Consider the following 27,835-nt stretch of genomic DNA (forward strand, 5'->3'; position numbering starts at 1 on the left):
TTTCAACAAGGCTACCATTCTGCTCTCGACTTGCCTCTGAAGCGGCCCCAATTTCATTTCCTTCCCGACCTCGGCGGTGCTTGGAATATCAATCTCAACTCGCTCCTCAAGCGGCTGAATCACCTTCTCCTCTTGTTTAACGTCCTGGCTAATTCCAGCAGATCACAATCTTCTTCGCCTTCTTCTTCAGCCTGATTGCTCGGATTGTCGAAGTCATATGAGGTGTAACCAAATTGTTATCAACGAGATCCGGAGAATTATTTTTGAAGTTGGGACGAGACAAATCAAAAAGAAAAATGAAAATAAACATTGCCATTTTTATTTGTTTTTAAACTGCAAAAATAAATGAAAAACAGAGAACACCGCTTTTTGACTGAAAAACATCCATTTATTAATGATGCAGAAAATGCAAATTTATGAACATGAGGTGACCCTTACAATGAACCATTACGTGTCGGGCAACACATATGGCTTCCATGCATATAAACTGAAAACAAGAAATATTACTCTTCCGGATGAGTGACAGTGCTGATCTTTTTAAGCCTTCCAGTTCCCTGCCACGCACGATTTTATCCAGGACTCAAGTTCACAGTCACTGTCAGTCTCTTCCCCCACCGTATAGACGCGATCTGAATTTTCAGCAATTGCACCCACCATCGCCTGTCCATGCGCCGGCATGGGATTAGCATTAACATCTGACAATAGTGAAAAATGGAGGGCCTTGGACTCCACCAGGTCTTGGACAGTATGCTTAAAGGCTCTACAACCCTCAATGTTATGCCCAGGCGCACCAGAATGAAATTCACACCTGGCGTTCTCATTATAGTTAGGTGGCCTCTGATCTGATCTCACTGGAGCTAACATCCTTGGCTGAACCATCCCAAGATCCATCAACTTTTTAAACAGAGCAGCATATGGCATGGGTGGCTTGTCAAAATGACGATCAACCCCTTTTCCTTTCACTTGGCTCCCAGCTCCCTGTATCTTCTGTGGGGTTGGCTGAGGTTGCTGTCGGATTAACTGATTACCAGCAGGGATGGTTACTGCAGCAGTGTGCTGGTAGTAACGACCCCTACCGTGTCCTCTCTGGGCATGCACAGACACAGCACTCGCGCCATCCTCCTTCTTAGGCTGACCATCACCAAATGATTTCTGCGGTCCAGACGACGAAACGTTTCCTTGCATGTTCCCCATCTTCAGCCAATCTTCAATCCTCCCCACCTTTTCGGCAATTACTTTCTGCCCCAAGGCGAACTCTTGCATGACACTGATCAGCTCTCCCATCTTCTCTTTCAGCTCGAGAATGTCGGCGTTGGACGGATTCATCATTCCTGTGTCAATCAAACAGGTTAGAAACTGACACCTGCAAAACAGAAAACAAGTTATTATGCATGAATGCAGTGTCTATCCACATGAGGAACACTTTGTCTCTCGATCCTGGCTTCATGGAGACATATAATAACCCGGCAGCAATATTTTGATTTGCAGCGTTTGATTTCATCGTGCAGATCGGAGATAGGTGATCTAGCATGATACCCCCAACCATGTGTGTGCTTGTGCGAGTACATACGGTAAAGCAAATAAAGCGTGAAGATCAATCACTGAATGAAAAATAACCATCACATAGCCAATAGTGCACAAACAGTGCCATAGTCATACATCCAATCAGATAAAATCAAATACAATCCTCCAGAATAGGAAAGAAATACAGACAAGTGAATTCCGTCAACAAGCCTGACGGTAGTCCACAACAAATAACAAAGCTAGCCTGACGAAGGTCCCACGGAAGGCCCTGTATCATCAACCGTCTTTGCGAACTCTGCGGCGAACCTGAGTTCGGTGTTCTCCTGCTGCAATCTCCCCACTTCCTTCTGATGAATCTTCATCTGCCTGAAGTAGTGATCTCTCTCAGCCATGTAGTGATCTTTCTCAGCCCTGATCTTTGTTTTCTCCGTTTTCCACTCTGCAGCCAGAACTCGGGCCCTAGCATCCCTCTGATCTCGGACAAGGATCTGTCTCCTCTTCTCATCCTCAATGACCTGTGACGCTCTGGACAGCTTCTCCTTGGTGATGTCGTGCTCCCTGTTGGATGATGCTAAAGCTTGGCTAATCTTCCCATAGTAGGCCGTATCCATCTCAAAGCGTTTGGCTTCCAAGGCGTGTCGCTTGTCTTGATCTTCCATCTTCACTTTGATCTCTTGATTAGCTGCCTGAAACCGAGCAACAGTCATCTCCAACTCCGCCTTCTCCATAAGTAACTGATCTCTGGCCCTCTTCATCTCGAGGAATTCTTCCATGCTGACAGAAGAACTTGGTCCCTCGATCCTAGGACACACAGAGTCACCTCCAGGAAACGGTAGATATGTGAGCTCAATCCTCTTCCGCAACCAATCTTCAAAAAGAGGAAAATACCGACAGTTGACCTTACCATAAGGAACCTTGCCCTTTTTCTGGATGTTGCGCCATGCCCCAGACACCTGCACCAGCTTGGCCTGATCGCCCTCAGCTGAGAAGTAAAAGGACTCCTGAATCTCCCGCTCAAGAGGAGGAACTTCCATGGCGAACCCCATCTGCCTCCTGAGAAGCGTCGGGTTGTAGTTGATGCAACCCTGAACTCCTATGAGAGGCACATTGGGGAATCTCCCACAGCTATATATGAAATCCTGTCCAGCCAAGCCATTATGAGTCCAAGCAATGTCATCAGCCCGCAGACCCATCAATCTGAAGGACCACTTGACACTGGGATCAATCTGAACAAAGGCACCTCGGGAAGGCAAATATCCTATAAACCATTTGAAGAGCAACTGAGAGCAGCACCTGATCAGACCACCACGTCTCTTCTCATTCCTGTTATGCACTGAGTAGTAAACATCTCCAATCAGTGTAGGAACAGGGTTTCTCTGCATGAACAGTCTGATAGCATTATGGTCCATAAAATTCTTCTGATTAGGAAATAAGATAATCCCATAAATGCTCACAGCAATCAATGCGCACACCGTCTTCCAGTTACCCATAGCAGCATGTTCCTTGGCATTAGCCTCCAAGAAACTCAAATGAAAATCGGGTAACTTTCCCTTCTCCTTCAAACCTTCCTTGACCATTTCCGGACTCAAATAAAGAGCACAGGAAATCCCAAGGACATCTGGCTCTCTCTCAATAGCACAGAAAGGAATCTGATCTCGGATCTGCATACCCAGAATGCTAGCATAGTCTTCCATCAGAGGTCCCAACAGATAATCCGGGAATACAAAACATCTCAGACCCGGGTCATAGAACTGGAGAAGAGTATGAATGGCACTTCTGTCGCTGTCAGTGAGTCTGAAAACCATCTTCAGGATACTACCGTATGCCTCTCTGAACATCCCCACATGGTCGGGTGTAATCAATGCTATCATCTCCTTCAGCACACCAATCTCTGGATTGAAGAAACTGTAGGCAACGTTGTCTTTCAGACCGGTCCTCATATCTGAACAAAAAGTCTCTCAACCAGGATCTCGATCAAAAGTGTCCCTGCATATGGGTAAACATGTGTTAGATGCAATTAATGCAAAATGCAATGATGCTGATGAATGAATGCAATGCGTTGCCATCCTCCAAGCCATCTGATCATCTGTTGCACTGAATATGGTCTCTGAACTGATCATAACCATCTGAGGAAGAATATAACCACAAATCCGACCCACGGGTTCCGAAATAAACGGAAGACGGATACATCATCATCATCATCATCAGTCTCTGAGCAGACACTCAAAACCGTCTGAATCGGCCCGGGGAATCCTGAAATAAACGGATCCCCACTGATAAATATCTCGGCCCGGGGAATCCTGAAATAAACGGATCCCCACTGATAAATGTCCACGGACAGCACTCCGGCGTCTCGGCAATAAATGGCCATAAATCCGACTTATAAATAGGACCCACGGAACAAAAGTCACCATCTGAGTCACCATCTGAACATGCATCTGAAAGAATCACCCTCCCCTCACAGGTAAATTCTAAACAGGTTATCCTAAGGCGGATAATAGTCTCGACAATCGGGCGGAGATACTCAATGGGTTTGCCCTTTCGGGTGTGCCATTGTAGCTCTCCTGAGATCGTCTAAACCAAAGATCCGGGAAATGATCGGTCACCAGAGTCAATAGTTCAGATGAAGTAACTCAACCAAAGTGAAATATTCCACCATGGAAAGCACTATCAAATGAACCTCGTCCGGCTTGTGGTATGTCACGTTACAACATCATGCTGATTTAGCAAATGAGGAACGTGAGACCCACACTAATCCTAGGTGTGTACTCGGGCCTGGGTTTTAGCCCCACTCAGAACACCCACCCCACACAGAGGAACCACCTGCATAGAGGACGGCAACAACATGATAGTATGATGCATGCAGACATTAATGCAAATATATACAATGGTTAGAATAATAAATGCAATAAATAACACAAAACAAGCAACCTAAACTAATCCTAAAACGCTAGGAAGGACTCGCTTAGGGACGATGAACCAGCATAGGTCTACATCCTTTCCCCAGCAGAGTCGCCAGCTGTCGCATCCTGCGAAAAATCAACCGGCGAGACTCAAATAAAAACACAACACAAAGCCGCCACTGCGCGTTATTTATCCCAAGATAGGGAAAGGAAACGCTCAGAGAAACCTGGAAAGGAAATGGTCTCGCGACCAAAGAGAAAGGGTAAGGGAGTCGGTTACGCAAGGGGAAGGTATTAGCACCCCTCACGTCCGTCGTACTCGACGGGATCCACGTTCTAAGAAAAGAAAAGGTTGCTAAACATCACACACACACACACAAGGGAACGCAGGTGGGGTTAGGAGAAACGGGCTCGATAAGGTATCGCACCTTATGCCTACATATCTTGTCTGGAACAAGAATCAGAGCCACTGTAGTTCGGCTTACGCACGCCAAACAACACAAAACACACAAACAAACGGCAAACATGGAGCCCGACAACCACTGGATGGAATTACGTCAGCATCCGAACTAAAACACACTCGAAAGGGCAAACGTGGAGCCCGACAGCCAATCACTGGGCTTACGTCGGCATCCGAACCAAACACACAGTCAGATAACAAGTAAACACACGCAAAAAAGAAAAAGGTTGCCCGGAGTGGTCTCGCACGACCACCTGCCTACATACCTCGTCTGGCACGAGGATCAGGGCGATGTAGTTCCCCTGAAAGGGAAAAAGATTCCTAACCAGAAACCAGGGGAAGACACGACACTAGGGAGACTACGACTCGAGCCTAGATGTTATCATGCAAAGTCACCCTAAGTTCAGGTTTCTATCCTACTTGCATAAGCAAGCCCATCCTAACCAGGAAAGAAGCAAGCACACAAGCAAACAACATACAAGCATACATCAAATGAGAACAAGCATCTCAAACAGGCATGTCAATCAGATATCCACAGAGCACCCACTATAGCCAAACAAGGGGGCTCAATCAACAGGTTTGACTGCCTCAGCAAGTCGTCTGTACGGGCTGGGTTTGCTCTTAACCTTGCCATTACGAGGCTAAGGTGAAGCAGATGAAAGGATGAAGTGAGGATCAGACCTCACAGCTCTTATCCCTAACCAGGGAGAGCTTCTGACAAATGAGCATGGGTCCAGAATGGGGGAACCCTTCTATACTCAGAGACACTGACACAATGTGCACTGCACAGGATCTTGGGCTTGGATCTCAATGCTACAACCATGTAATGGGAGCAAGGAGAAGACTCAACTGAATAGTGGGGGATAGATTGCTTATCCCTACCTTCCACCAATTGCCTTGATTAAGGACTTTACCTGCTTAGGCACAAAATTAAACAATCACAATCATCGCCTCTTAAGGAGGACTTCAGACATTTATTTGCCCGGCCCGGTAACAGCCGGGTCTCCAGACTACATGAAGTTAGGAAGTTATACCTCAATGCAAGTTGCTTAAGCAAAGCAAAGCAAAAGTTCACAAGGAACTGAGCAACTAAAAGTACCTGGAAATAGTCAAACACAGTTAGCACTCAGACAGACAAACTAAACAGCAAGTATCAACCAATTAATCTATACAGATCAATGCACAACAAAGCAAGCTCAAAGCTCAATCCCAAACTTCACAACCTACAAAACAATGTTATGTTAGTGTACAAACATCAAACAACATCAATTGCATTTAACTTGGTTCATTATCCATGTGCATTATGCTTTTGATCCTGAAAAATCAAGCAAATATTAGCAACAAGACCACTAGGCTAAGCCTAGGGTCCAAAGGCAAGAAAAATTCCTAAACAGCAAGGTATTCACCAACCAAACTCAAATTAATGTCAAACAAGAGCCAACACACTTAGTCCCATGTCCATATCATTCATCATGTTCATTTTAAGCACAAAACAAGGCAAACTAGTTCAAATGAAGCACCAAACATGCAAACAGAACTATTGCATTCAAATCCTCATCAAAACAACTTCAAAAATTCTCAAATAAATTACACCTAAACAGGACCTAATCCAGGTATGGCACACCAAATTTCAGCTTAATTGGGCAAATGGAACCATGTCAATGAAAATCAACAAAAACAGACACAATTACATGCTCCAAATCACGACATCAACATATGCATTCACTTCAAAAATTCATAACTCAATGAAAACAGTAAAGAAATGAGTGAGACCAAAACAGGGATGTCACATCATGTGTCTATAACTATCATACAAAATTTCATGATCATTCAATAACATATGAGCATTTCACATCAAATCTACCAACCTATATCACACAAGCTTGCACAATTGACCAACAGAGATGAAAAATGGAAATCAAATTGAAAATGCCACATAAAATTCCACAAAAATTCACCTAGCATCTTAACATGTTAATGAACCATCATGCAAAATTTCACATCATTTCACCAAGTATAGGTCACTCAAAAAAATCCAGCAAATTGACATAATAAGGTGTGACACAAATTGTCACACCTAAGTTCCAAAATTCATAACTCAATGGTCAGGCATCAAAAATTCATAAAGTTTACATGGAAATGAGCATCAATCAGTCAAGAATCATCACAAAAATTTTCAAGAATTTCTTTTAGAATATGAGGATTTCATGATCACAATAGCACAAGGTACCAAAAATGCACATATGTGAAAGAACCCTAGGTCAAATATTATTTCTACCATGCACAACTTTGACCAATAGGTCAAAAAAATCCTACAGTCAACAACAAAGTCAACACAAAAATTTCCACATTTTTCTGAATTTTCTATGATTTTCTATGAATTTTTTAAAGTCATTGTGAATTTTCTAATAATTATTTGAATTAATATAATTAAAATGAAATTGCAGTGGCATAATGGTAATTAAGAGCGCGGGGGCGGTAAACGTCCAGTTTGAAAATTCAAATGGTTTTTTCAGATCAAACACACTAACTTCATCCCTTCCATTCCAGATTTTTCCAGAAATGCAATGAACACTCAAGAACACGAATTTTCCAAATCAACACCAAAACGCACATGCGAGTAACCGTTCGAACCGTCTGGGTATAAGGATCTCAATTATCAACTTAATTTGACCTAATTGTTCCTAAATCATACGAATCGCGCGAGTTAGGGTTTGGACATGAAAATTTAAATCACGATTTCGTGCGCTACAGTCGTCTATTCACAAAACTACCTATATCATTGGATTCTACGTGAGATGAACTTTAGAACGCATATGAACATTAAGCATTTCGTGCGATTCGATTTTTACTCACCTGGAGATGGCAGTGATGAAACCGACGGAATCCTTGCGTTTTGGCTGCAAACAGTTCAACTAGAAGCTCCAGGGAATGGAATGATGCGCTCAGGTTCGAACAACTCTACTCCTATTGCACACAATCGTGATTCACCATGGATGATGTTGGTATGAACAGTCGAGATTCACCACTCCATATGCTCCAATAACCAAAAACAGTTGATGAGGATGATGAAAGGAGATCAAACCAAAAAGAAATTCGAAGTTTGATCAACAATTGATGAAGATTGATGAATTTGAAGGTTTTTGTGTTCTTGAGATTCTTGAGAGAATGTGATGAGTTTTGATCTGATTTTGGAAAGTGTGCATTCTGTTATGATTAGAATGTGTTTAGGAATATATATCATAGCTTAATCATCCCTTAATCATGTAATTAGCCAAATTGCATTTGTTAGTGAAAATGTTAATTTCAAGCTTAGGGGCAAAATTGGAATTTCATAATGCCAGCTCATTGCCACCTCTTTGACAGCTCACACAACTTCCAAATGCCATGTGTGAGCTGTTGCCACTTGCCTCACTCTCATTGGATGTGTATTTTGAAAAAGCACCATGTAATGCCACTTTGTCCAATTTTGCAATTTCATTTTAATGGCCAATTTTCAAACCATAAGCCTTTGCCATGAAATGATGATTCCAACAACTTTTAAATGCCATTCATGAGGTGTAGCAAAAATCCCCACTCAAAAATTCCAATTATTTCACAAGTTGGACAATTTTGCCCTTGGTCCATTTTAACTGTCCAGTTGAAATTTGACTTTTTGCATTGGCCACTTTTGAAAAAATCCAATTATGCACCATGAAAGTACATGTCAAATGGAGTTTGTGCATATAAAGAACTTGCAATTTGGACACTCCATGTGGAAGTTATGGCCTCCTGATTATGGGTCATTTCTGAAATTCACCGAGCCATAATTTTCCAACCATACATGGGATTTTCAAGTTCTTGGACTTTTTGGAAAGGTGAGAACAAGATCTACAACTTTCATGTTGAACAATTTTTCATTTGAAGCTTTCTTGGACACGTGGCTTTGAGGTCAAAAACTTTCCATTTTTGGAAACTTCAATTACAAGTCACTTTCTATTTTTGGCAGTTTTTGTCCTGACTTGATTTTCTTCATTTTTAAGCTTTGAAATGTCACATAACACTTGTTCCAACATGAATGAGATGTGTCTAACTCACTTCCACCTCCAAATCCATCAGATCATGTACAGTTGACTACAGTTGACTTTTCATCTGATAAATGAATCTGGCAATGCATAAATCAATTTTAACCCCAATCTCCAACTGAAATGGCTCAAGGGTAAAACCCTAGCCTCAATTAGCACAATATAATCACAAAATGAACCCCATAACCATCATAAACCTCATCTCCTGATTATGCCCTGATTGGCCCAATACAACTGATTAGGGTTGACTAGTGGTCAAAACCCTAATCTCAAGGAATCTGCTTCAACACTTGATTCTTCTGATGATAACCAACCATGATGATGATGATGTATCATTGCAATCAAGATGAAGACCAACATCCATTGAGAATCATGAAACCCTAATTCACAGTTCAATCCTCAGATGGCCAATGATCAGTCAATAAACCCTAGGCTTGCACTTTGATTTTCTCATCCTCTGATCAAGACTTGAGAGCATGGCTTGCACAATGTAACCACATGATATGCAATATGCAATGCCTAATGACCTAAAAATGATATGTACTATGTTAAGCTTAGTCCCAAGAGAGGAGAGGGCAAATTTTGAGGTGTTACAATAACAATTGAAGTAGGAATCTCAAACTTTCCAATTCACTTGGTCCAACCTCAAAATAATAAAAAATGAATGAGTTAGGTCCTTGGGAAGTTGACCTAAAATTAGGGTTTTAGTCAAAACATGTGTATGTGAATTTTGCCAAAAGGGACCAACTTCAAGCCCTTCTGTTTGAATGATAAAAGCCTCAAATCACAAAACCTTCAATATAAAAGTTGTAGATCTTTTCAAGACAATGAATTTGGACTAAAATTTTGCATCATTTGGATTTATGGGCACTTGAAGTTGGACTTTTTCACATTTCAACTGTTATCTGACCTATAATGTTTTGTATTATCAGATGTGTTTATTTTAGAATTATGAAATTTTGTCCAACATAACAATTGAATTAGACATCTCAAAATTTCCAATGCACTTGGTCTCACCTCAAAATCATAAAAAATGAGTGAGTTAGGTCCTTGGGAAGTTGACCCAAAATTAGGGTTTTAGTCAAAACATGTGTATGTGAATTTTGCCTAACGAACTATAGAGATAGGCTAGACAAGCAAATCCCCAACTGTAACTTCCTATTCTATCTACATGTCTAAGTAGAGGTAAGTACATAATATGCATGCTAGAACCACTACCTTCGGGAAATAAAAAGGATCCTATTAATAGCATAATGTAACACCTAGTTTTTATTATTCGTTGAGAGTGCCTACAACAACCATGACAACGGATGGCATGATCCTCCTTCTACACATGTCTACTGTATCAGACACATTGCACAAAACTTCATGCGTGCTATAAAAGATAAGAATCTTCGCAAGAAGCTGGTGAATGCTGGGTATGCTTTAACTCAACCGTCATTTCAATATTATCGTGATGAAATTAGACTGTCTAATGAAGACGCAGGGAGATGGATAAAGAACATACCAGTAGAGCAGTGGACAAGAGCATTTGATGGTGGTTGTCGATGAGGCCACATGACAACAAATATTGTGGAATGCATGAACGAGGTTTTCAAAGGAATTCGAAATCTGCCGATAACCGCCTTGGTAAGATCAACCTATTATAGGTTGGCTTCTATGTTTGCAACCAGAGGTGAAAGATGGAGTGCAGTGTTAATGTCCGGACAAGTATTCAGAGAGTGTTGCATGAAGGTCATGAAAGAGGAGAGTATCAAAGCTACCACACACGCTGTAACAGTCTTTGACCGTCATAGACAAAATTGCAGCGTCCAGGAAACAATGGGCAACAACGAGGGGAAACCAAATTTAGCCTACGCTGTTAGACTAAACAGAAGTTGGTGCAATTGTGGAAAATTTCAGGTCTTCCGCATACCTTGCTCCCATGTCATTGCAGCATGCGCTTATACTCGTCAAGACGCTTACAACCATTTATCTGATGTTACAAGGCCAACACCATCATGAATGTATATACTCAAAGCTTCTCAGTACTACCAATGGAGGATTACTGGCCTCCATATGAAGGAGATATTGTTTGGCACAATGAAGAGATGCGTAGAAAGAAGAAAGGAAGGCCAAACAACACACGTATCAGAACAGAGATGGATTCCATAGATAAAATTATAAGATTATGTAGTATCTGTCGTCAACCAGGACACAACAAAAACAACTGTCCCAATCAAGGAGCATCATCTAGATCTTAAGCTTTTTGTAACATTGTATTTCTGTAACATTCAATCATTATATATCATTAAGTTCTTGTTACAACGAGTTTCACAACAAACATCAGTACAAAACATCTGAAAACATAAATAATTCTAACTGATTACAACAATCAAATTAATGTCGTCTCGATCGAACATCATTTCCCTAGCATCCTTATCAGTCTTCATTCGCATCCAACCAAAGATACTGTCAAGTCTCTCAATACTTCTGATTTTTCCCCTTCTGGTATTTTCCCATCTAACCATCGAACCAGCTCCCTCTTCAATTGATCGAACGTGGTGATGTTCCAAAACAACATCAACATTTGAGGTTTGTCTCTCGCATAAATCACCTTACCGTATCGGCGACGAACACCAAACATGATAGCCAAATGATTATATGAGTTGTAGAACAATTGGTCACACAACACATCTATTTATAAGACAAAAAAGGCATTTTATGAGGGAGTCGCCAATTGAATTGGCGACTCCTCTTAAAACCTACACATAGGCGCCAATTAGATTGGCTAGGGTACCTGCCCTAACCAATCCAATTGTCGCCTCCATTCAATTTCTAAGAAGAGTCGCCATATGAACAACTTTCATGTTCGTCAAAAATCCATTTGAAACTTGGAAGCTCATCATTCATTTCAAAACATTATAGGTCATTTTGATAGAAACCCTAATTTTGGGTCAACTTCCCAAGGACCTAACTCCTTCATTTTTTATTATTTTGAGGTGGGACCAAGTGCATTGGAAAGTTTGAGATGTCTAATTCAATTGTTATGTTGGACAAAATTTCATAATTCTAAAAGAAACGCATGTGATAATACAAAACATTATAGGTCAGATAACAGTTGAAAAAATCAGAAGTCCAACTTCAAGTGCCCATAACTTTCTCATAAAAATCCAAATGATACAAAATTTATGTCCAAATTCATTGTCTTGAAAAGATCTACAACTTTCATGTTGGAGGTTTTGTCATTTGAAGCTTTTTTGAGGGAGTTGCCAATTGAATTGGCGACTCCTCTTAAAACTTACACATAGGCGCCAATTGGATTGGCTAGGGCACTTGCCCTAGCCAATCCAATTGGCGCCTCCATTCAAGTTTTAAGAGGAGTCGCCAATTCAATTGGAGACTCCTCCTAAAAGTGGGGTACTTTGGGAATTTTTCTGAAACCAGGGGTATTTTGGGATTTTTTTTTGAAAAACTGGGTTATCTCGGTAAAAAAACCAAAAATAAGTAGAGTTACAAATTAAATCAAATATGACCCAATCTAACTCCATCTGAAACAACCTTCTTAAAGAAACTCTTTAATATATGTAATCATACTTTTAATTATTGAATATAGTAAAACAAATTTTGTTAGCGTATGATTTTCATCTCCATTTTTTTTAATTTTAAGTAATTTTATGATTTTACAAACAACTCTTAAAAATAAAAATATTTTAAAAAAAATATTAATTACTATGCACTTTTAGAATAAAAAAATTTACCCTCGATTCATCACCATCATCCATTTATATTATTTTATAGATTTTTAAAATAAAACTTAAATTTATTTTAATATCGAACTTCTAACGGTGTAAAATCTTTTTACATTATCAGTTTATTTCAATTAAATCTTTAAAAAATCCAAATTTTAATTAAAAAAAAAGAGAGTTTTTTAAATTTAGATATTACTATTAGATAATTTTATTAAAATTTGATGTATAACTAAAAAATTAAAATAAAAAAGTCTTAGGAAAAGATAAACTTTTATTCTCTCTTTTTCTAAAATTATTTTTTGAGCAAGTTTTAATTCTCAAGAACTAGAATGTATTGGGAAACTGTTTTTATTCTAACTAATTTTCCACTGTTAACATGTCTTACAACTCTGTAACACATTGGAACTTCCGAAACAAACATGCCTTCACTTCGCTTCCCTTTCATCTTCTCTAACCCCAAACCTCCTCAATCCCCACGCCCATTCTCCAAGTTCGCTGCCGCCGCAGCTGCCACCGCCGGAGCCACCGCCGCATTCGTCGCCGTCTCCTCCAATGACCGCCACCGCCTCTTTCTCCACAATGCATTGAATTCGTTCTTATCTCCGGACAATTCCTTGCCTCTTTGGGGATCCCTCAGTTTAGCAGACAGTGGGGTTCCAGTTGTTGACTCCAAGACCGGATCCTCGTTCCCTTCGATTCTAGAAGCTTCTCAGAAACTATGTGGAATTGGATTGCGGAGGAAATGCGTTTTAGGTTTAAAGAACATTGATGTATATGCATTTGGTATGTTATTGTTAGTTACTCCATAATTCATCAATTTACCTAATTTACTAGTTACCGTTTGTGTTAATTTGGAGTTATGAGTGCTGATATTCACCGCAATCTTTTAATTTGATATTCCAATTTTATTGGTTTGTTTAGTTAGTGCAATGTTTACTCTGAAAATTTTGATCTTTTATTGTCTTTCTAATTTGGGAAATTATGCTTTTTGTTGAAGGTGTTTATGCCGATGATGATGAAATAAAGAAATGTCTTTCTGAGAAGTATGGGAAATCTTCGGCATCTGAGTTAAAGGGCAATAAGGAGTTTACTGAAGATCTTCTGGAGAATGATATACATATGACAGTAAGGCTTCAAATTGTTTATGGTAAGTTGAGTATTCGTTCGGTGCGTAGTGCATTTGAAGAGTCTGTTGGGAGCAGACTAATAAAATTCGGGGGATCAGACAATAAAGAACTGCTTCAGAGGTGAGTTAGTTTCTTCAACTTGTGTTACTTGTATCTTAGATCGGATAAACCGTTGTAAATTTTATTCCGAGTGTTTATTTTCTTCGTAAGACGATTTGTTAAATCGTATTTGAATCTAGGGTGAAGATTTAATGTTGCATATTGTGGTTATACTTGACTCCGTGCTTTGATGTAGGTTTACTTCACAGTTTAGTGATGAAATCAAAATACCTCGTGGATCTGTAATTCATCTCGTAAGAGAGAAGGGCCACGTTCTTCGTACGACGAGTAAGATATCCTTCCACTTGTTTGCATTTCCATTTTCTCAATTTTCAGAATTATAATGCAGTGCATATATAATCTTGTTTGTGCTTCATGAACTATTCACATAATTCAGGTATTCTAAACAGTGTTAGTTTTTTTAGTCGCATATGCTTGATACTATTCTTGTTATAAATGCTATATTGCAACAAGAGTCTTTGATGTTAATTTTGTCTCGGTTGTTGTAGTTGACGGACAGGAAGTGGGAAGCATCCAGAGTAAACTTCTATGTAGATCAGTCCTAGATTTATACGTTGGCGAGGAATCGTTTGATAAACAGGCCAAAGAAGAAATAGAGCTCAATATGGCTTCTTACCTCCAAAGTTAGACTGCTAAATAAATTTCCTCTGTAATGTAATGGGTTCAATCCTTGTTAATTCCATGCCTCTTAGTAAGTTTTTGTTTGATAAGTTATTCAATCTTGTTGATGTATCCCTCTTCAAGATTGCTACACCATGAATTTATTCATACTATTGAAGCAATATACAATCTAAACAATTTCAGTATCAAATATTATTTAAGAAACTCCTTTGGTTCTTTGGTTTATTGAATTCTCAGTTACAAAAACAAGATGGTTGTATTTGACACCATTGGCATCCCCATCTTGGTTATTAAAAGTTCAAATCCTAGTAAGACTAGAAGGAAAGGTAAAAACAATCAAGTAAGCACGGTGACACGTGTTTTTAAAACATTACACTAATAGCTAGGTGTTTCAGATCACTTTTTGAAAGAGAACTTTATCAATATGATAGTCAATGATCACTGGATCACAGTATGCTGCATAGTAGAAACTCTTGGCCACCATGAGGAATGAATTATTGATAGTTGAGTGCAAATCACTTTGAGAGCTTTGAAGCACCAATTGCACTAGTTCTTGCATCCCTGACTCTACGTCGTGGGCATAGCCAATAGGTTCCTGACAATAACAGAAATGTAAATATTCAGGATTTGAATGTTAGAGTATTGAATGAGCCAAGTCAATCACCTTACTATGCGACTTGTATTCATTACTAACCATGTTGATTTGGTAATTATGGATGCTAACGCAAACTCTCTCAGTGGCTTCAAGCAATTTCTGGTACTGAGGATCAAGCTCTAGATCTTCTGACCAATTGCCAGAGGTTAAATTTATGATTTGCACAAGTAATTCTGCTTCTCCTGGGCATCTGTTTCCTTGACTACGCCAGCTTGAGAACCAACTTTGCCACTGACCATTTAACAAAATAAAAATCTTTAGCAAAAAAACCCTCAAGTTCTTTCTATTTTCTATTCACTTACATGTTTTTTCATTCTTAAACTTGGTTATAGATGTGTTCAAAAGAAGTTACAATTACAAATGCATTTAAAGTTACAAGCTTCAAAAGGATTTCCACTCACCATTCGATTCAAATAATGTGAATTTTCTTGGTCATGGCGCCTGAACATTTCGAAGCCAATGAGATCAAGGGTTGTCAGCAAAACTCCCAGGAGTTTTTCATCTCTCTCGTTCTTTAACCACCTGCATCAAATTACACATGCATGTTTAAAAACATATTTTGTTGCATCAGGCGTGGAATTTAATGTCCAAATTGAGTTATTAACCAGAGTTCAAATTTTCAAATGATATCAGATGTCTAGTACTGGGCATGAGAAGGGTAAAGAGTATATGAATGATATATTTACTTGTTTGAGTTGTTTCCTCCCTTAATGCTTTCGTTTAACTGATCGCCAAACGCATTCCTAGTTTCTTCGTCTTTAAAATACGACTTCAGTGTCCGGAGTAAAGCTGTTGTTTTAGCCCATGCAAGTCTCTCTAAAGACCTCTCAGGCTCAAATATGCTGGCTGCTGCTACAAAGTAAGCGAACAGGAGACTATTTTTGGTCAATCCAAACCCTTCTAGTTCGGATTCCAGGTACCACCTATTATATAAATAAGCAATTGTAAATATTGGAAAGTTTATTAATTGTTGCTTTCATTGAATGAATCATGTAAGAGAGTGTTCTCTGGTTATTATAATTTTACCTTTGGATTTCTTCCCATTCTTTATTATGTACTGCTTGACAGTTGTTGTAATCCAATTTCGCAAGCTCCAGATAGACATCATTGTTCACATACGGCATCCTATCAAAGTTAAGATTCTAAGTTTTCGATTTGTTGAAACTAAGATCAAACAGTAAGGATCGGGGGATGAAACTAAGATTCTTACCTGTAAAGGGTCTTGCCAATCCAAACATCATTTTTACCACCATACTGCTCAAGGTAAAATCTTGCCTCCAATCGGGGTAAGCTAGCATACCATGGAACATCCAGAGCATAACCCACCTGCAGAGTTGTTACAATTGTATGTACATAGTGCTTTAGAAAGTGTGTGTTACTGTATAAATCTATATGCATATGAAAGTACTTAAATTTTAAGGTTAGTTCGTCTGAAATTAGAACTCACCTCGCCAGGTAAATCTTTAGTTATGATCCATTTGTCTAGAAGCTCATTAGCATGACGTTTCCCAGTTAAATATTTGGCAGAGAAGCTCTTGGCATTCTCAAGAATTTCCTCTCCTTTAAACAGCACTTGAGATGCTCTATACAGATTGAACATGCCTGTCACAGCTTGGTTCAACTGTCCCGCAAAGCAGAAGAATTCACCATCTTTCTCAAAATGCTTGAACACCTCTGCCAAATTAGGAATCAAAATTGAAATTTTCAATTCATTTGTGGAGATCATTATATATATTTCTTCAAACCAATATGAGAAATTGATGCAGATATCGAAGATATCGAACTTACTGGGTGAAACATAGTGGCCATGCAACCTTAGAACTCTAAATCCCATTGCTGTGTCATCAATATCTTGAACTTCCGAATTTCTCGCCCAGCAAATACCTTTCTCCGTCCAGTATCTAAAATTTCCAAATTACATTAATCAAGTGAATAATCAATCATATAGAAGACAATGCAGGTATGTTTTCTCAAATTCACACATTTTTCTTTGAGTATTTGCAATTGTAAATCAACTTATCCTATGTGGAGTGTACCTTGACAAATAGTTCACAGAGTCCTTGATCTCTTGCTTAAAATATCTCGAAACTCCAAGGCGTTCTAGCCTATCCACAGCCCACACATGCTCAAACAAGTCCACCGGGAAGACATTTGGAACTGGCAAAATAAACATTTCCTCCAAATTTAATTACTAACAAAATAAATTAAGAAACGTGGTAAAATGTATGTTATTTTGTTGGACAATTTTACCTCCTCCATTGAACTTCTCAACAATTTTGTGCAGGTAGTCGAGAGCATCTTCATCACCGGTCTGCGTAATAGCAAAAGCTGTGGAGGATGGAGAGAACAAGAATGACCCATCTTGAGACTGAAGCTTTAGAAGTTGGTTCCAGTCCAAATCTTGCATTCCTTCCAAACTATGAAGCAATGTTGTAGGAACCTTGTGCAACACTTCTCTTGGTATTCTGCAATTTAGATCAAAATTATCAGTTAAAATTCAGACAGTAATAATTCTATTTACAATGTTTGTTCAAGAATAAGAATACATACTTTTTGAGCTTTTGGTCTCTCATTGAAAAAATTTCATTCAAGATAGGAGAATCTTCAGGCACTTCAATGTTCAAACTTTTAGCTATATTGAGAAGAGAAGGAAAAGCAACTTCAAACCCAATAGGCATGTGCTCAGCATTCTCATCCTGAAGCTTGTCTAGATTTTCCACAAAAAAATTCATTCCTGTAAAATATGAACATCTTTATTAGTCCCTATCACAACTAAAAGCATATAGTTTGACATGTATAAATTTACCTTTTTCACACATATCAGGGTGCACATTCCATGATTTCAATGCAATGACACAAGCCAAGGTGTTAAGAATCCTGTCATGTGCCACAAATAGTTCATCTCCCCATGAACCATCAGGGAGTTGATTATCAACAATCCATTGAAGAGAAGATGGGAATTGTGGCTTATTTTCATCATCAAGATTTCTCACTAGAGCAACCCAAGCTGTGTCATAAGCTGATATGCTTATCTCTCCATCTTCCATGGACCTCAACATTCTTTTCACCTCATTTATTTGAGTCCTAATCTTGTTGATCACCATAACCTACATTAGCCGAAATCGGAAGATGTCCATCAGATCATCAAATAATACGAAGTGCGATACAATCAAAACAAACACAAACACAAATGCATGTCATGTTTCCATGACGCACATGTCCAGAAGAAAGAATAATATGTTTTATTTATCAATCTTTATAGAGGTATATACTAAATTCAAAAACTACTAGTCTAGAAAAAAATATTTAGTATAAATATGATTCATTATTTGGAGTATATCTTAGACATTCACTTTTATTGTATCACTCAATATTTAGGGTAAAATCTAAGCAATAAATACACTCATAGACATTCACTTTTATTCTATTCTATCACACTTTTTAGAACTAGAGTAGTGATGACATACCTTATGAAAAGATTCAGCATATTGATCATTCTTCACAGCCTCATGCGAAAGCACAGTGTCTTGTGAAACTTCATTAAGATATTTTGATAAATAGAGTCATTAATTACAATAATTTTGATGTTGTATTCATAAAGTTTACTTCAATAATATTACCTTGTGAATGGATTGGCTGAAATCCACCCGAACTCTTGTCATGTATTGCTTTGATAATTCCGATGGTACGTGTACCTATGCCAAATATTAAATAAGTTCCACTAAAACTATTTAATCTATTTTCTCTGAACTCATTTTAAGTAAAAATATATAATTTCACATTTATTAAAAGATAGTAATAGCTAAACATTTCATTTTATGTAAAAAAAGTGCTAGTGTTATCCAATAAAACAACCAAATATTAATTTAAGAATATTTTTAAAATAATATTACATAGCTATGCAGATCCATGTCGCTCGACAAATGTTTAATTTTTTTGCCATACATATTTATAAAATTAAAATTAAAAAAAGTTGTTTATTAAAGTTAATAAAATAAAATATTAATTGTTAAATAATAAATAAAATTATTATTTTTATAGAAATTACATTAAACTTTATAATAAACAATTAAATACTTAAAAAGGTTTTTATAAATTAATACTCATTGATCTAAATAATTAACCCTTTATAATAAATAATTAAATATTTAACTATTCACTAAAAAAATATTTTTTTATCAATGGTTGCAATCAGAACACGTTTTTTTATAACAAAATAAATATTTAAAAATTCACCAAAATAATGGAACATTATTATAATCCATTAGCACAAAATTTATCAAAATGATAAAAGTGAAAACGAAAAAGAATAAGAGCAAATCAAACCACAAATATATCATCATATAAACCAGCCATTAATCAGACACCAACAAAGAGAAGAAATCAAAACGATAAAACTCTATTCGTTACTATAAGAACACAAATCAGATCTCAGCACACAGAAGACACGTAAAAACATAGTGACATATTAACAACACTTCCACTTTATTTTCAGTTTTAAATATCTAAAAAACCTCAAAACCCTATTATGTTGGCATGTCTAAAATATAGTTGAAAATTGTTTATATCTGAATCGAAAAAATTCATAAATCTTATATATATATATATATATATAAAGTACATGCAAGACCAACGTTCAAGATTTTTCCAGAGACCAAAGAAGTTGAAAATATGAATCTAATACATGAAACTGAAAACAAATAAATAAGAATATAAACTAATATACCTCTCGAGGATTGAAGGGTTAAGTTGAGAGGATAGTTCGACTTGGCTGAATGCTTCACACCAGAAACTTGAAGCATGGGAGTAAGGCAAATGGAAATTTGGGAAGCCATGTTGCACTGTGTTTTTTTTTGTGAGAGAGAGAGAGAGAGATTTTACTGATTGGTGCACTGGTTCTTGTGATTCACTGTGATTTCAAAGTATCAATATGAGTGGTATAAATAATGCGAAGAAATGAAACTAAATATAGAAATTGTTAAAAGATTCATTTAACATTACTAGTGCATGCAGTTTTACCTTATTATTGAGTTTAGGACATTGAAACTATCTGGCTTAATCTGGTAATCTGGTAATTAGATAAAAACGTGTGACTGTTCAATTTGAATATATACATCCAATCATATCCATTGAGTATTAGTATTTTATTGTACTAGCATAAAAAGATATATCTTGGCAACGGTTCACAAATAATTTAATGAATGATTATTTTGAAAAAATCAATCGGAATAATGTAGTTTCTACCTTATTTCTATTTTATTTGGTTGATTAAGAAATATAAAGGAAAAAAAATTAAAAAAATATTTTTTATTAGTTTTGTTGAAGAGAGAAAATGAAAGTAAATGATAAAAAATGTATTTTGTAAAAAACATAATTATTCATTATATAGTAAACATGATAAAAAAGAAATAATTTCATTACAATCCATAAATTAAATTTTTGTTATTTAATTTATAAAATTTTAAAACATACTATATAATTTGTATTATTTTAGTATTTACGTAAATTAGGAATCCAATATTTAAAAATTATAATTTTATAAATTATATTTGGTATTATATATATTAGCGTCCAAACGAACACTCTAATGCCCATTTATTCGTTTTTTTAACATGCGTCAAAATTCAAACGTACTATTTTATTTAATTTTGATCAAAATTAAATTCTGTATATAATAAATTTTATGGTATGAATATGTGTATAATAATTTAACTTTTTATTAAATATATGATAAATAAAGTAAAAAATAAAATATATTATATTTATTTATATGATGATTTCTTTCTTATTTAAAAAAAACAATAAAATACTTAAAAATCTAGAAGATATATTGAACAAAATTCAACATTAATTATGTTTAAATAATAATGTCCAATGAACGCAAAAATTATAAAAAATATTTTTTTTTTTTAATTCTCATGCATTTTAGGTTTATTTTGTCCGTTTTTTTTAAGTTAATATGTTTAAAATATAAATAGTGATTTTTTGTATAACAAATTCAAGTGCAGCATAGAGATGTCAAATAACTTATCACCAAATAATTACTGCTTTCTAATTTTATTAGAATTAATGATAGATGTAACGTTTTCATCAATTTTATTAGAATTAATGATAGATGTAACGTTTTCACCGGCCAAACATAATATACAATAGAGTTTCTATACAACAATGATTTAAAGCAGAAAACATGCGGTGTCTAAAAATCGGAGAAAAACTTGTTTTTACATAGGTTTTACCCAACACAACCTTCAAAATCGGTTAATCCCAACTTAAAGCATGGAAAGAGTTTTGAATGGTACAGGAAGATACATTATCAATAACACTTATTAAAAAATTGAGTCACATTAACAATTTTTACAATTAAAATATTGCAATTCATCTCAATAAAAATAAAGTAATAGCAGTTAATTTATAAATATTCAATAGATCTCTTCCTCTTCTATTTTTTACTTCAAAAATAGTAAATCTTTATTTAAAAAGAGATTTTATTTAAAATGAGTGTGAACATTGCAACGTACTATTTTTTTAATGAAAAAAAAACAAAAAATAGTTAAATGCAATTGTCTCCACCTAATGAGGTATCAAGGGAAACCAAAAAAATAAATAAAGGATCTGAGGCAGCAGAAAAAGAGAAAGAATAATAATAAATAATATATTCTTTTTCATTTGTTTCTTATTTCTGGATAATCACAATTTTCCACCTTTTTATGTCTACATTCTTTCTTTTGATAATTAAGCAAATGACAATATTAGATAAGTCAGAAAAATAATAATCAGCTTTATTTTCTTATCTCATAAATGTTGAACACATCAAATTGCTCTAAATTATCATTTTTTTTACTTTGCACAATTGAACATCTCCAAATATTTTTCTCAATTTTGTCATGTTACATGAGATAACTCTTAAATAAGAAGAAATCAAAATTAAAAAGAATTAAAATTAAAATTAAATTAGGGAAAATTAGAGAAACTCTTACAAACATACCAAATATCAATAGTAGTTTCCAGTGTCCTCCTGTCCAACATTTTCCTTGACTTCATTCTCTCTTTTCTCTTTTGTTCTTGATGAATGTTTTCTACAATTAAGTTAAATGACATAGAAATTAAGTATCTTTCTTTTCTTTATCTTGATTCTCTTTTCTTTCTCTCCTTCATTCTCTTTCTTCTTAAATAAATGAATTAAATGAGAAGTTAATTATTTTGATGTAACTGTAAAACCGTTTTTATCCATTGATTCATTGATGCATTTTCTATGACCTTTTGTTACAATAAGTTTTTTTGAAATTAATTTTAATATAAAAAAACTAAAATGTGACATGGTAGAAGGTTTTTAAGTGTATTTATAGTTGTTTATTATGAAGAGTGTAAAGTGGAATAATAATGTGAGTTAATGGGTAAAATTGGAAGAAAAAAAGTTATACTAAAGTAATGTATTGACTTTATATATTGGTATAGAGTTATAGATAATACTTAAAAGGGGAGAATCATACAAAAGTAAAATATGTATTTAAATTCCTCCACGGTAAATTCCTTCAACTATAAATCCGTAAAAAAATTAGATGTAAGTGTGTATTTTTATTTTACTTTAACAATATGTTTCGATAAGAAAAAAAATAAGGAAAAGAATGTAGAAAAAAATAAAAATAAAATAATTAGTTTGTTGTTTGGTAAAATGAAAGTGTAAGAATAAAATAAAATATAGTCTAGTAAAAATGAAAGAAAAATTTAATACTAAATATTTTTATATATTGTATTGGTATAATTTTGTTGGACTCCAAGAGAAACGATCTATGATTGCACAATAAAAACTAGATGTTCCAGCATTGGGTCAACGCTTAAGATAAAAACTAACTTCGAGATAGTTTAAAGAAGGTTTCGCTCGAGGTCCCCAAAGAAGGATTCAAGATAGCTTTTTTGAAAGACTACCTCGTGGTTGCCCAAAAGAAGGGCTTGAGGTAGCGCAAAGAGGGGCTATATCGAGGTCGCCCAAAGAAGATTTTGAGGTAACCTAAACAAGGCTTACCTCGAGATCACCTTAAAGGAGTATCTCGAGGTCGTTTAAAATAAGGAAAGCGTAACATAATTCAATATTTTAATATTTCGCCTACGTAACATTATTATTTTTGTATATATAGTAATGTAGTTGTCAACAGTTATATCCATTGAGTATTGCAGTGCAATGTGTATAACCATTTTTGTTGTAACCGTTTTAGCAAAGTAGTGGAACTTTGTTATACTCTATTCTCTCTCTCCCATCTTCATCTTTTTCACTGTGTATACCAATAATTGATATCTAGAGCTCCGATTTAGATCCACAGGAAAACACAGGGAAACACGAGTGAACGATGAGGCGTTGTGTGATTGATTTTGTTTGTTGAGTTTGTGTTGAACCTTTTGATTGAAATCATAACAAAATTACATTTCTTGATTTTGTGGGATTGGAAAACACTAGTGTTTGGTGAGATCTGAGTTTTACACAAGGTTGAAGATGAACGAAAACGATAATCTGAGTACCAAGCTTCCAATGTTCGATGGCAAGAACTGAAATCGTTGGATGATTCAAATGCGTGTGTTGTTTGGAGCTCAAGATGTTCTTGATCTCGTCAACGACGGTTACGTTCCAGTTGCACTTCCAGAAAATGCAACGGATGCGCAGAGAAATGCTCAACGTGATTTTTTGAAGAATAAGGATCAGAAGGCGTTATTCTACATCCATCAGTGTGTGAATATGAATGTGTTTGAGAAAATAGATTATTCGATGACGACGAAGGCTGCATGGGACACACTGGTACGGTGCTACGGCAATGATGCATCAACGAAGAAGGTAAAACTTTAGTCTCTCTGATCACAAATAAGATGAAATATGTAGCGGTAAACTCATGGCCATCAAGTTATGGATAAGTTAGACGTCAATAAAACCAGAGTCGCCACCGCGCTTTTATTATTTCCAAGGGAAAAGGGAAAAGTACGGACAAAACCCAAAAGATAAGAAGTTTTCAAATAAAAACTAATAAAATGCCAGAGATTACATGTAAGGGGTTGGTTACACAGATGGAAGGTGTTAGTACCTAAAGTATCCTAGGTACTCCTAGGGAGCCCTTTCTGGTGTGCATATGTGTTTTTGTACAAAATGATATTTGCAATAAATAAAGTGGAGGGATGAGAAAATAATTCATTAATTATATTTTTGTGTTTGACAAGACCTTCGGACTTGTGCCTACGTACCAACATAAAACGAGGGATTAAAACCTCGTAGTTCGTGGTATAACTTTCAAAGTGAATGATTTGCTTTTAATAAAATTTCAAGTTTAACAAAGGAATCAAAGGCCTAAAAAGGTTTGAATGAGTGTTAGTTCTTTTTGTCTTTTTTTTAAATTTTAAGTCAAGTATAGTTAAGTTCATTTACAAGTTTGATTAAGAAAATAAGTTTGAAAATGCAATGGCATAAGACCAAAGTTTCTAATTTGTAATAAAGTCTAAGTTTAGAAAATACAAGCAAAGAAGATTTTAAAAGGAGGGAGAGATTTTGAAATTAAAGAAGTGGAGAGGAGATGAAGAGACTAATCCTAAGCAAAAATTTAAAAGTTAAGAGTTGAAAAGATCTGACCAATGGGTTGCAATCCAATAGACAAGAATGTCATATAGAAACCCAAATTTCCCTTGTACTTTAGAATCAAGCAACATCAATACACAAATAGCAAGGTGAAAAGCAAGGCATCAAATAAAGATAGCCACATTCAAGCTTAGCAACTCCATGATCTTCTTCATAATTTCCCATGTATCAGATGACTTCAAAGATAGACATTAGACACAGGTTCAAAATAATAGCTTCAATATGATCATGTTGCAGATGAACTCAAATGGATCTTCAATATTTGTATCAGATGAAAGTTCACTTCACAAGCACTTGGTTTTCATGAAAGTTGGCATTGGCCAAGTCCTTTGCATAGGGAGTGTTGCCTAATTCTAAGTCCAATGTCTCAGATCAAATCCAACAGTCCACACAAATGTCTTTTAAGGTTTTTGTTGTTATTATGTACATTAAGGTCAAAAGACCACAAAAAACAAACAAGTATATACAATTACAAAATAATCACAAGATATGGCTCAAATGAGCAAAGTGAAAATGACATTAAAGTAAACAAATTGAATGATATGAATAATGGCAAATGAAATAAGACTTAAAATTAAAGTGCATAAAAGTAAATGGCTTGAAATTAAATGTTAGTTGTTAGTTGATTAGAAGTTAGTATTGCTTTTGCTTTTGTTTTGTTTAAGTCATTCTCTGGAGAACACTCAACCCACTTGTCACAAGCATGGATCCTTGAACCAAGACATCTTCCAAATGAAAAAAAAGGCCAAGTTTCCATACAATACCATGAAAGAGGGGAGACTTACAATCTCACTTACTAGAATGCTATGCCTTTTTGTGTCACAAATTTAGCGTTATGTTAAGGAATCGTAATTGGACTTATGTAGAAGTCACAACTATTTGAGGCTAGGCAATAGAGACTTTGGTGTTAATGCATGTTAGAGACATAGTATAATGAACTATGCTCCTAAAACATACCACACACAAAAAGAATATGCAAAAAAGTGGACCTAATCTCATCCATACTTATGTTGATTTTACAATCAACTAGCCTTAGGATATAGAGATATCATAGGTCCATGAAATGAATGAGAAAAGAATGGGATTGAGATGAAGAGGGAGGGGGAAATGGAATCAACACAATTTGGTCAAAGAAGGACTTTTACCAAATTAAAATCATTCATTCATTTTGGGAGATGAAATATACATTTCATCAATCCCCTAAATCCAATGATTTTAACTCAACAAAGTCAAATCAACCTTGACCAAGACCCAACAACATAAGTCAAACTCAACAAGTCAATATTAGAAGCTCAATACAATTTATTTTGCATTTAAATAATTAAAATCAACTAAAATATGCATTAAATTAAATTATGGTTTATCAAATTCCTAAATCCTCATCAAAACACCAAAGAAATGACCATGAGATTTATCATAGGTCAAACAAGGTCAAAGGACCTTGGAGAAAAAAATTCATCATTTTTGGAAACTTAAAACAATTTTTAAACAATTAAAAATGTTCACAAAATCAATTCAATCATGAAAAATATTAATAATGATCCAAAAAATAACTTTAATTCAGAAAATGAAAGTGGAATTTATTTAAACTTTTTTGGTGAAACTCTCATATTTTTTGGATCAATATTAAAATTAATATGAATTAATGAAAAAAAACCAAATAAAAGGAAAAATTAGAAAATAGAAAAAACGTGGACCACTTGATCTCCCTCATTAATAGAGGTGGCAGATCAAGTGGTTGCTAGCGCGCTTTCCACCATAGTCACGAGTCAATGCATAACACAAGTGGTAATCCAAACCAACGCGCGAGATTAGATCAATTCAAATGGATCATGTGGCTCTGATGATTGTTAACTCACCGCCGGAGCCGAAGCTCTAATCTCCTTCACCGGTGAGCTTCACCGGACTGGTTCGGTCACAACCATCACCAAAATTAAAAATAAGGACATGAATTTAAATTAAAAATGCCACTGAGCTCGAATCTGGAATTAATTTATCCTAACTCCAAGTATATTGAAAGATACAAGGAATTTAAATTTGAGGTGCACGATATGAGTTGCTTCGATTTGACCTCAAAGCAACTCAATCTTGTTGCCTACATTGGTAGGACTTCAGACAACCAAGGATCCAAGAGAATTATGGAGAATTTAGTGAGAATCGAAGAGATGATTTTTTTTTGGAAAATACCTTCAATGCAGGTCTGAATTCGATCGATATTGCTCTTGCTTGTGCTTGATCTTGCTCAGGACACTTGGAGGAGTAGAATTGAATGATCAAAAGGTTCAGGATCCTTGGAGATTTGAATCTCAAAATAGTGAGATTCAAACTCAATTTCCAATGGAAATTATCAAGATTATCCTCTGAAATGAAAGGGTTTGAAGGTTTGGAAGCAAAGCTTCCGCGCAAGGTCCTTATTTCTAAGCATAGAGGGCTCTATTTATAGCCAAATAGATTGATATTTGCACACTTGAAATGGAATCCAAAAATAACAATGTGTATTTGCATGGGTGCATGGGCGTGTACAGGACCATGAAATCACTTCTTCTGATCCATAATTGAGTACAAGCAATGTTGAGATTATGTTGGAATGCTAGGCTATGGTGTATGGAATGTTCAAGTTCAATCTTTCCAAATGATGATCCAATGTTCAAGCCATGTGCAGCCCATTCAAATTGTCATACGGTGAACTGGACTTTTTGTGTTTTTTATCGCAATGTCGCGGTTAGCAAGAGTCGCCACCGACTTTTCTTTTATCCAATAAGGAAAGGTGGAAAAGAACAGGAAAGACCTTAATTTAGATTTTGGGTTCGGGAGGTACATTATACAAAGGGAAGGTGTTAGCACCCTTTGTATCCATGGTTATCCATGGGCTCTTAATTGCTCGATCACTTATATTATTTTTGTCTAAAAAAGTGTTTGTGAATTGTTTGGAAAATTGTTTTGAAAAGAGAATTTAACTTTGTAATGATTCTTGTATGAATGTATACAAAGTGGTTATCCCGTTTTAGTTTTGAAAA

The 27,835-nt window shown here is 35.8% G+C and overlaps 2 protein-coding genes across 2 annotated transcripts; one reads left to right on the plus strand and one right to left on the minus strand.

The window, feature by feature from the left end:
• The first annotated feature begins 13,026 nt into the window (after positions 1 to 13,026).
• On the plus strand, positions 13,027 to 14,775 carry LOC127126149 (fatty-acid-binding protein 1). Its single transcript, XM_051055023.1, has 4 exons — positions 13,027 to 13,465; positions 13,680 to 13,929; positions 14,105 to 14,196; positions 14,418 to 14,775. Exons 1-4 carry the CDS (start codon positions 13,102 to 13,104, stop codon positions 14,555 to 14,557), a joined length of 846 nt encoding a protein of 281 aa, XP_050910980.1. The 5' UTR covers positions 13,027 to 13,101; the 3' UTR covers positions 14,558 to 14,775.
• Positions 14,776 to 14,936: 161 nt separating this feature from the next.
• On the minus strand, positions 14,937 to 18,269 carry LOC127126150 (ent-copalyl diphosphate synthase, chloroplastic). Its single transcript, XM_051055024.1, has 12 exons — positions 18,012 to 18,269; positions 17,756 to 17,939; positions 17,456 to 17,670; positions 17,242 to 17,362; positions 16,994 to 17,106; positions 16,653 to 16,879; positions 16,416 to 16,531; positions 16,232 to 16,330; positions 15,892 to 16,128; positions 15,607 to 15,727; positions 15,211 to 15,436; positions 14,937 to 15,132 (listed from the first exon to the last, which is right to left on the minus strand). Exons 1-12 carry the CDS (start codon positions 18,262 to 18,264, stop codon positions 14,942 to 14,944), a joined length of 2,103 nt encoding a protein of 700 aa, XP_050910981.1. The 5' UTR covers positions 18,265 to 18,269; the 3' UTR covers positions 14,937 to 14,941.
• Between the last annotated feature and the right edge of the window lie 9,566 nt (positions 18,270 to 27,835).

This window comes from Lathyrus oleraceus, chromosome 3, assembly GCF_024323335.1.
Source record: "Lathyrus oleraceus cultivar Zhongwan6 chromosome 3, CAAS_Psat_ZW6_1.0, whole genome shotgun sequence".
Lineage (NCBI taxonomy): Eukaryota > Viridiplantae > Streptophyta > Magnoliopsida > Fabales > Fabaceae > Lathyrus > Lathyrus oleraceus.

Bases quoted from the DNA above. Each gene is read 5' to 3' on its own strand.
- LOC127126149 (XM_051055023.1), top strand. From the start codon at position 13,102: ATGCCTTCACTTCGCTTCCCTTTCATCTTCTCTAACCCCAAACCTCCT. The intron at 13,466-13,679 runs GTATGTTATTGT...TTTTTGTTGAAG, and splicing joins CATTGATGTATATGCATTTG to GTGTTTATGCCGATGATGAT. The intron at 13,930-14,104 runs GTGAGTTAGTTT...GCTTTGATGTAG, and splicing joins AATAAAGAACTGCTTCAGAG to GTTTACTTCACAGTTTAGTG.
- LOC127126150 (XM_051055024.1), bottom strand. From the start codon at position 18,264: ATGTTGAGGTCCATGGAAGATGGAGAGATAAGCATATCAGCTTATGAC. The intron at 17,363-17,455 runs GTAAAATTGTCC...TTATTTTGCCAG, and splicing joins TGAGAAGTTCAATGGAGGAG to TTCCAAATGTCTTCCCGGTG. The intron at 15,728-15,891 runs GTAAATATATCA...AATTTGATGCAG, and splicing joins GGAGGAAACAACTCAAACAA to GTGGTTAAAGAACGAGAGAG.